The sequence below is a fragment of the Aegilops tauschii genome, chromosome 6, assembly GCF_002575655.3.
Source record: "Aegilops tauschii subsp. strangulata cultivar AL8/78 chromosome 6, Aet v6.0, whole genome shotgun sequence".
Classification (NCBI taxonomy): Eukaryota; Viridiplantae; Streptophyta; class Magnoliopsida; order Poales; family Poaceae; genus Aegilops; species Aegilops tauschii.
In genome coordinates this window covers 33,769,914-33,779,224 of record NC_053040.3, presented here as the reverse complement: position 1 = coordinate 33,779,224, position 9,311 = coordinate 33,769,914, and the positions used below count along the sequence as shown (strand labels likewise).

General features: G+C 44.8%; 1 protein-coding gene across 2 annotated transcripts; it reads left to right on the top strand.

Moving 5' to 3' along the window:
• The first annotated feature begins 3,459 nt into the window (after window positions 1-3,459).
• On the top strand, window positions 3,460-7,585 carry LOC109751423 (uncharacterized). Of its 2 annotated transcripts, XM_020310313.4 has the most exons (3): window positions 3,472-4,883; window positions 5,847-5,946; window positions 7,216-7,585. In XM_020310313.4, exons 1-2 carry the CDS (start codon window positions 3,782-3,784, stop codon window positions 5,897-5,899), a joined length of 1,155 nt encoding a protein of 384 aa, XP_020165902.1. In that variant the 5' UTR covers window positions 3,472-3,781; the 3' UTR covers window positions 5,900-5,946; window positions 7,216-7,585. The 2 variants fall into 2 exon arrangements, with proteins under 2 accessions (XP_040247722.1, XP_020165902.1); XM_040391788.3 differs by lacking the exon at window positions 5,847-5,946 and having other exon boundaries at window positions 3,460-4,883.
• Window positions 7,586-9,311: the final 1,726 nt, after the last annotated feature.

Here is a 9,311-nt window from a genome sequence, read left to right as displayed (position 1 = left end):
TTTGATCTGTTGACGAAGTATCTACCACCATCAAAGCATGAGCCACACCAGAATGCTATGAGTGTTAGGAGCTTAGAGCATCTACAACCGGACTTGAGAGATCTGCCCCCTATACGCCCGCGGGTGCTCCGAGCGCGTCTCCGTACAGTGTTGGACGACCCCTCATTTGGCGTGCATGACAACCACACACCTCAAATCCAATCCCTCAAACTCATGCAAATCCATGCACGTTATCATACAGGTGAATGTCACATGTAAATAAATGTTCATTGGTAGCGAAAATATATAGTTCGAACATAAAATTTATTTTAGGTGCCCAATTCAAACATTAGCTCTTGGTTTTCATTGTGGGTCCACATATACTCCACAAAGATCATTGAATAGTTGCACGTGCATCTGATGATCTTGAATATTCTAATGCATCTATAAAAAATTCATAAGCTAATCTGCATCTTGATCTTTCGAGATGTGAACTTGTTCCCCAGGCGCTTCAAAGTCATTGGTTTGGGTACCCCATCACCCTCGTCCCCGACAATCATATGCTGCAAAATGACACAACATGTCATCAGCTGTCGCAAAGTGTATGATTCCCACATCATTGCAGCTCCTTGAACAATTTCCCAACGAGCTTGAAGCACTCCAAATGCCCTCTCCACATCTTTCCTAGTTGCTTCCCGCATTATTGCATAGTGGATTTGTTTGTTGCCTTGGGGATCAAACATTGTCTTCACAAACACCGTCCACTTAGGATAGATACCATCGACAAGGTAGTACCCTGTGTTGTAGTCATGGTCGTTTGACAGTGTAGTTGCACGCCGGTGATTCCCCATTGCAAAGTATCCTGAACATGCATGGGAGATCGCTGAAGCACATTGATGTCGTTGCGAGAACCAGGCATTCTAAATAAAGTATGCCAAGTCCATAAGTCATGTGATGCCATTGCTTCCAGTATGATGTTGGCCTCTTTGGTGTGATCTTGGTACATGCCTTGCAAACCTTTGAGGCAGTTCTTCCATTTTCAATGCATGCAATCAATTGAACTGAGCATACATGAAAACCTCTTTCCTCTTCGGTAGCCAGCAACTCCTTCTGTATCCTGCACATTTGGCTCTCTCAGATACTCTGCTCCAAACAAGGTTATCAGAATCGTGATTTTGAATCGGATCGAATCATCGATGGTAGGATCGCAAATCATAGAATCTTCACTATCAGGATCGTAGAAATGTAGATTCTAAGAACTAGAATCGTAGAATCAAAGGGGTTAGTTTGGATCATCAAGTCGTAGAATCGTATAATAGAATCGCGATTCTGACAACCTTGGCTCCAAACACCCGTGGCATGGCGCGGGAAAACCTCACGCTGGTTTTTAGGCATGTACTCTCGCCCATCCGGGCCAACTCAGCAACTGTGACAGCGGCAGGACCAAGTGCAAGCATCCTCAGAGCAGTCGTGCATTTTCCGCTTATCAGAGAATGATAGTTGACTGCAACAATCCCTGGTGAGCTTGAAATAGTCATCATGTGCCTCGACCCCCTCCATAATGCGCAAGAACAATGGTTTGCGCATATGGAAACTGTGACGAAACCATGGTTCATCAGGGAAAGTTGGGTCAGGAGCAAAGTAGTCATTGTAGAGTAGCCGTGCTCCAGACACCTTATCGTGGTTCATAACTCTTCTCCCTTTGACCGGGCACTTGAAGTTGAGAATGTGCTCCACCTCCTGGTCCATTTCCTGTTGGATGCTCATGAGCATCATCATCTCGGCTTCTTCGTCCTATTCCGACGAATCAAAGATATTTTGAATCATTTCATCAACCTCTGCCAGTCCATACTCCTCGTCCGACGAACCATCTGATTCCATCGTATTGCCTACGAATAAATCACAAAAAACGGGCGGACAATGTGTCGAACACAACATGCAAGGTGTAGTCCGAGAGTTGTCGGACGTATCGTGTTGGTGTTCGGGCCGGCGACGATGTCTGTGGCGGAGAGAACGGATTGGAGGAACATTGTGGCGGTGCTAGTGGCACCGAGGGCTCAGAACGACACCGGAGTAAGGGTGGTGGCGGAGCTAGGAGAAGACCGGCGCACATGAGGAAGAAGAGAGCAGAGGAGCAAATAGAATCGGCTAGGTTAGGGTGGTTTTGGTGCAATTTGTGGCCCGGGGGGGGGGGGGGGGAGGGGCTGGGGCTGTCTGGTCCGGCGTGAATCAACTATATGTGAAGTTGAATAAATGTTTATTTGCTCAATCATACATAAAATACCTGGGTCATGTCATTAGTGGGCAACGGATGGCTACAGACTAAAAGAGGATCCTCACAGTGAAAGAGTGGCTTGCTTCCAAGTCAAGCACATTAGAGTTTGGGCTTAGCAGGACATGCGTTTCATCCATGGGAGCTTGGCTCATTTGACTGCTCAAAGACTTAAAACACCAATGCAGCACAAAGCTTTCCTTTCCTCAAGCTCATGGGATTACAATATACCATCCAATAAAAGGCTCAGAGAATAGGGCAACTGATGCACCACTATCTGGATTACATGAGCCAGATGAACTCAATGCCATTACTTCCTATCAACGACAATGGCTCACTGATATTGCGGACGTGCCTGGGCCTCTCATATCCGCCCTGGATTTGAGCTGCATATGAGGAGTGTCGGTCAGCCCGGGCGTTTGAGGCCGGTTTGAGGCACCCGACTAGGTCGCTTTTTTTACCGACCAGTGACCGAACCATCCGCTTGGGCGTTTGAGGCGGGTATGAGGTGCCATGTAGATGCTCTTATGCATTGACTAGATTACTGACTCTAGTGCAAGTGAGAGTTTGCTGGAAATATGTCCTAGAGGTAATTATTTATTCTATTTTCATGTTCAAAATTAAGTTTGTTTTTAGTGCTATAATTGCAATGATTCTTGAATGTTAGATTCAGAGACATGTTTGCATGTGTGGAAAGATAAACACCAATCATATCTCTAGTCATGCCTCTAGACTATCTCACTTAGAGTTTTATGGTTTTGTTTTTCTAACTATGGACATTGTTATTGTTAAGAAGGATGCCAAAAAAATGAGAAAATATTGCGAGGATAACAATGGTATTGGATAGACGCAACATATGAAACACTATGTGATCACGTCATCAGTATGTTATCGGTATACTTCTCTTCTCATGGACAACCTCCATTGATGCAAAAGATTGCATCTTTCTCTTCATATCTTGAATAATGACTACTGAAGTTCCAAATATTCTTCCTTGAGTGAACTGAGTGCTCGGATGGTTAGCTTTCTTGTGGTGAAACTAGCCCACCAGGGTTTAAGTGGGCCGTGGTCATGCATGCGGGCCTAGTGTTTTTAGGGGTACGTATTCCTAGTTTTTTTTAAGAATCTTATGCTAGTTTTTTTTTTTTGAGTTGAAGAGAATCCTATGCTAGCTTTTTTTTTTTTGAGACAAATCTTATGCTAACTTTTTTTTAGAAGATATAATTTTTTTAGAAGAAATCTTATGCTAGTTTTTTTTGGAAGACAATCTTATGCTAGCTTTTTTTTTTGACAGGTGAATCTTATTGCTAGCTTTTTTTTGTTGAGAAACGAATCTTATTGCTAACTTAGACGAAGGTTGAGTACAGTGGGCTCTCGTCTTAGCTATCGTGGGCTTCCCTCCCCTCTACAGAGAAAACTATTGGGCTTCAAATCTCACTCGCAGCCTCAGTTTTCTATTCTCCAGTGTCCGGCCAACCTGCAGTTTGAGTCCACCACACCCCACCCGCACGAGCAAGCGAGGAGGGCGAGATGACGGCGAGCTTCGGCCGCCGCCTCCGCCCGACGTCGGTGCCGCCGCTCGACGACGACGACCTGCTCGACGAGATCCTCCTCCGCCTCCCCCCGGATCCGTCCTCCCTCCCGCGCGCCTCCGCCGTCTGCATCCGCTGGCGCCGCCTCGTCTCCGACCCCGGCTTCGTCGGCCGCTTCCTCCTCCACCACCGCCTCCACCCTCCCATCCTCGGCTGCTTCATCACGGACCAGCGAAGGGCGACCGTCTCCTTCGTGCCTACTCTGGAGGCCCCCAATCGTGTCCCCGCCGAGCGCTTCTCCTTGGAGCTCGGCGACCGCGGCCGCTTCAGGCTCCTCAGCTGCCGCCACGGCCTCCTGCTCATGTTCCTCCCGTTGTGGAGCAAGGTCCTGGCCTGGGACCCCGTCACCGGAGACCAGCACCGCCTGGACATTCCCCTAGGGTTTGACACGAAGAAGGAGATCGGCGGGGCGGTGCTTCGCGCTGCCGGGGCCATCCGCCACTTCCAGGTGGTCTTAGTGGGCAGAGACAAACAAAACATAGTCGCCTGCGTTTACTCATCCGAGGCTGGCGTATGGAGCAAACTGATCTCAGCTCCGCTTCCAAATCCGTTTTGCTACCAGTTTATGGGCGTGCATCCTGTGCTGGTTGGGGATTCCCTTCACTGGTTTATTAACTGTGGTTTGCATAAAATCCTTGAGTTTGATTTGCATAGGCAGATCCTAACTGTGATACCAGGGCCCTTGGATGAGTTTCCTGTGGGCATTTCCCAAATCCTGGTTATGCGGGCAGAGGATGGTGGGCTTGGTGTTTTATTCAAGTCAGACTGCAATGTCCAATTATGGAAGAGGAAGATTGATTGTGATGGCGAGGCCTCATGGGTGCTGGGAAGAACTTTTGATCTAGACACACTATTTTCCCTGAATTCAGAGGAGATAAAGTACATGGTGATCCTAGGCTTGGCCGAGTACAATAATACAGTGTTCGTGCAGACAGTTGTCGGCCACTTCACGGTCCAGCTTGAGTCATTGCAGTTCAAGAAGACGTTCGAAACCAACATTTGGAATCTCCATCAACCATTTGAAAGTGTCTATACTGGAGGTAACAGAATGCTTTGACACCGTGGGTTTAACAAAATCAGCTTGTTTTTTATAATAGTTGATGAAATGTTGTTCACATCCGTTAGGTTTAAGCTAACAATTTTTAATTTATGCCATGTCACTAATTTATTTTGCTGCTTGATGATTTCTGCTATATATTGCAATTTTGCAGTGTGGCGCCCTGTCCCAATGCTTGTATAATGGTGTTTATGTAGTTGTTATGATCTGGAAACATTTGCTTGCCGTATCTAGTTTAGTTTATGCCACTAGTTCTGCTTGTGTAGCCAAGTTTGCCCAATGCTTTGCATAATAATTGCACTGAATTTCAATGCTACATGCCTGTTGACATATGTAAAAAGTGTATGGTGGCAGTGCTAGTTCATATCTCCAGTACACTTTTTTTTTCTCATAATGAGAACTTAACAGTTGGAAGTTGAAGACGACTGCCTGAAAAACTAGCTTGAACCAACTAGAATGTCAACTAGATAGCTTAATGTGTACATTTGGAAGCTGAAAGCAACTTATGCTTCTACCATTCAATATTTGTGCTAATCTTGCTAAAAACCTGTAAATCTGTAACAATGACTTAGTTAAAATTTATAATCAATTGCTTATTGTATCACTTCTAGGAGAGTCCTGCTGTAACAATGACTAGGTTTAAATTTGATAGAACAATTGCTTGTTTATCACTTATAGGAGAGGCCGACTGCGAGTGGCCAATCAAATCGTTCCCTTTTAAATAAACTGAGCTTATTTCATCTTTTCAGGCTAAATTTATTTGAAAACAGACTAAATCCGAATAGGCATAATTACTTATGTTGCTAGGATTTGTTAATGCTGTATCAAAGCTCACTTGTTGTTTTTTTTCTTCTAAAATTGCACCTTCGAGTTTCTTGATGCCTTCCCGTATTTAGTTAGTTTTCCATTGGAATTTCATTGGTTGTTTGACTTCTAATGCTTGTAGAAACAAGCATTGGTGGTGGACACAATGGAGCTGAACTTTTGCACAACACATAAGATGATTGTCTGGTTCAGTATGTTATTATGGTGTATTGGTTGAGCAGGTAAGCTTGTCTTCTGTACGTACGTTGAGGTATCTGAAATGTTCGTTTTAAATAAATACTCCCTCCAGTCACAAATATAAGATGTTTGTGAATCGGATGTATATAGACTCGTTTTAGTGTGTTTGTTCACTCATTTCAATCTGTATGTACTCCATATTGAAATATCTAAAACATCTTATATTTGTGAACGGAGGGAGTATATTGATATCCTCTTTGCGATAATTTCTCAAGTACCAATTCCAAGCGAGGACTCAAGATACTCTCAATGGCCCTTAGCTCAGCTGTTGCCCACCTGGCCGCCTCCCATCCTGCTTTATTGGCATGTTGGATATTTCCTCCAGGCCTTGCTCTCTCATCCCTTCCTCAGCCGATTTCCATTCCCTTCATCACTCCTTCTCCCAGCTACCTTCTCTTCTATTTGTTCATGTTTTCTTCCCCTCTCTGCTGTTTGGATCATGTGAAAAATTTGGGGTTGTATTACTCTAACCACTTCTCCATGAATGAAATGGCAAATTGGTTTTACTAATGACATTGATCGCTCCACAGGTGTCTAGAATTGTATTCTGGTTGCTGAGATGCAGGAATAGGATTCTTTGCTGTAGTATGTAGGTTCTTCCATTTTGTATGCTTCATGGCTGAACATCTGCTCTCAGGTCTTCCTGTCGATGAGTAGTGCTTGTGAGGCTATTTTGTTTTGAAGCTGAGGATGTGTTGAGGCCTGGTAGTTCTAGTTTCTGTCATGTTTGTTGCTGGTCTGGCTCATGTGCCTTCTTCCGTGTGCTGTTTAAAGTATACTCTGTTACCTGGTTTCGTTTTCAGCAGCGGAAATGGAGCCTCGGTGAGAGCCTTTTTCCTCTAAAAAATCTGCCCAGGTGTCTAGAGTTACATTGCATATTACCTATTTGCATTCTCTGTTTTTATTACTCTAGAAGCTGAAAGTCCGCACTGCATATTACATACTCCCTCCGTTCACAAATGCAAGACGTTTTGGATATTTCAATATCGACCACATACGGATTGAAATGAGTGAACAAACACACTAAAACGCATCTATATATATCTGATTCAGAAAAAGGTTAAAAGATCTTACATTTGTGAACAGAAGGAGTATTTGTGTTCTCTGTTTCTGTTACTGTTTTCTCCCCAATATCACTACTTTGGAGTTTTTTGTACAATTTCCACAATGGTGAAGCTAGTGTTTACTATGTGAATCATACACAAATTATGAGACTGTATAACTTTAACGGTTTTCCCATGATTGCTCCACAGGTATCTAGAGGTGTACCGTGGTTGATGAGATGCAGGAATGGGCTTGTATGCTGCAGGTTCTTCCATTTTGTGTGCTTCACATGACGATCGACTCTCTGTAGCACGCGCCGGTCAAGTGGGGAGTGGAACTGCAGGAGTTGATCGGTTAATTTGACAACTACCCGGTGTTATTGTCTAATTTGTGGACACAAATAGCCATTCAACTTTCATGATGAATACACACTGACAAAAATAGCAAGCATGCTGAAACATAAGCAAAAAAGCTTACCTGGCTGATGGCCTTCACTTACATTTGGTGCGTTTATGTCTGTGTTCATCATCTCTTCATTTGCCTATGTTCCATAATTTATCAAGTGCTGCTTATGTGAGATATAGTGTGTGTGTGTGTGTGTGTGTGTGTGTGTGTGTGTTGGTTTTTTATTACTCCCTCCGATCCAAAGGTACAAAGTTGTACTAGAGCTGTGACAATTAATTTGGATCGGAGGGAGTATTTGATTCTAGCTAGTTGATTTTGTATTGCACCTGTTGGCCCTGCTAGTACCCCCTGCGTATTATGGGACGGAGGGAGCACAACTTAATTCTGTCGTCTTTCTTTTCCGCCTCCCCAAAAATCAACCACCTAGGATTCCAATCTCCCAAGTCAATGGTTTTGTTTAGATTTGTGAATGATTGAGCCTCAAGCTTTTAATCTTTGTCCTAGTTCTGTTATTGATTTTTTGGCAAAGAAGAGGTGGGACGGAGAAAATAGTAAATTACAAAAAAAAAATCATCACATTTGGTGCTAGGGTATCACGGAACCACCATCATTGATGAAAATCAATAATGGTATGCAATGTCCAGGGCTCCAGGGAAATGACGGGAGCGACCTCATCTTCCTGCTCCTACCTTGGACAACGGAGGCGCTACTTGATTGTTAGACTTGCCCATGCTCGGCGTGGCCTTCATCAAAATGCACTGTCAAATTACACCTTACAGCCGACACATCCGCCCTTCCCAGAGATCCTGATTCGAATAAGAGCTTCCAATCAAGCTAACTCAGAATTAAACCGATTAGATATGAAAAGATAAGGATGAAGGAGAGTCCCCCATCTCTGGCGCAAGTGATGTTGGAGGAGGACGTCGGGGATGTCATGTGTGGTTCAATAAGAGGTCAGGTAACGGCAAGGCGGATGGATCAGGGTAGCATAGTTCGCACCGATGGCCACTACAGGACTCTAGGTCGGCAAGAACACAATATGCAATGTGGAGAGATGCATAAATAGAGGGAAGAAGAGAAGAACCGGGAGGACCGTGATGGAGATATATTGATTGGGGGATATAAAGGGAATCATGGGTGGAAGGTGGAGGAAGGGATGAAAGACCAACAAGCGGAATAGATGAGGAGCCGATTTGTTGTTGTTTCGTGAGGTAGGGGGAAATTGACTGGATTTCCATCGCAGCTGTAGGCAAGGGGAATTTTAGCGCTGAGAGGGAGAGACTAAGAGGGGCTGGTTGGAGAGAGGGAGACTGATTAGTTGTTGCTTGGAAACTGATGCTGACATGACAGACATCATACTGATGTGGACAACGTGCATGTAAAGAGAATTGTTAGTAGTGAGAGATGGATGTTCCGTTTCACAAGGATTAACTTCTCAAGAAAAGTCTCCTTCCTCCTCCTGCCGGCGGCGCCGGCGATCCGCCACCTCTGATGGCCTTTAGGTCGTGAGGTAGGGAGGATCTCATCCCCCCGCTGCTGGAGAGACCATGTTCTCGTTTTTGTTAGGTTCAACATCTTAGTTAGGGATGTGTGGCGGTGATGCTAGAATAAGAGGTCGGGTAAAGGCAAGGCGGATGGATCGGGGTAGCATAGGTCGCACTGGTTGCCACTACAGGACTCTAGGTCGGCAAGAACATAATATGCAATGTGGAGAGATGCATAAATAGAGGGAAGAAGAGAAGAACCGGGAGGACCGTGATGGGGATCTATTGATTGGGGAGATAAAGGGAACCATATGCGGAAGGTGGAGGAAGGGATGAAAAACCCAGCGGGCGGAATAGACGCTGACATGGCATCATTCTGACGTGAACAACGTGCATGTGTAAAGAGAATTGCTAGT

Coding starts and splice junctions, on each gene's coding strand:
- LOC109751423 (XM_020310313.4), top strand. CDS start 3,782: ATGACGGCGAGCTTCGGCCGCCGCCTCCGCCCGACGTCGGTGCCGCCG. Junction 4,884..5,846: donor TGAAAGTGTCTATACTGGAG/GTAACAGAATGC, acceptor TAATGCTTGTAG/AAACAAGCATTGGTGGTGGA.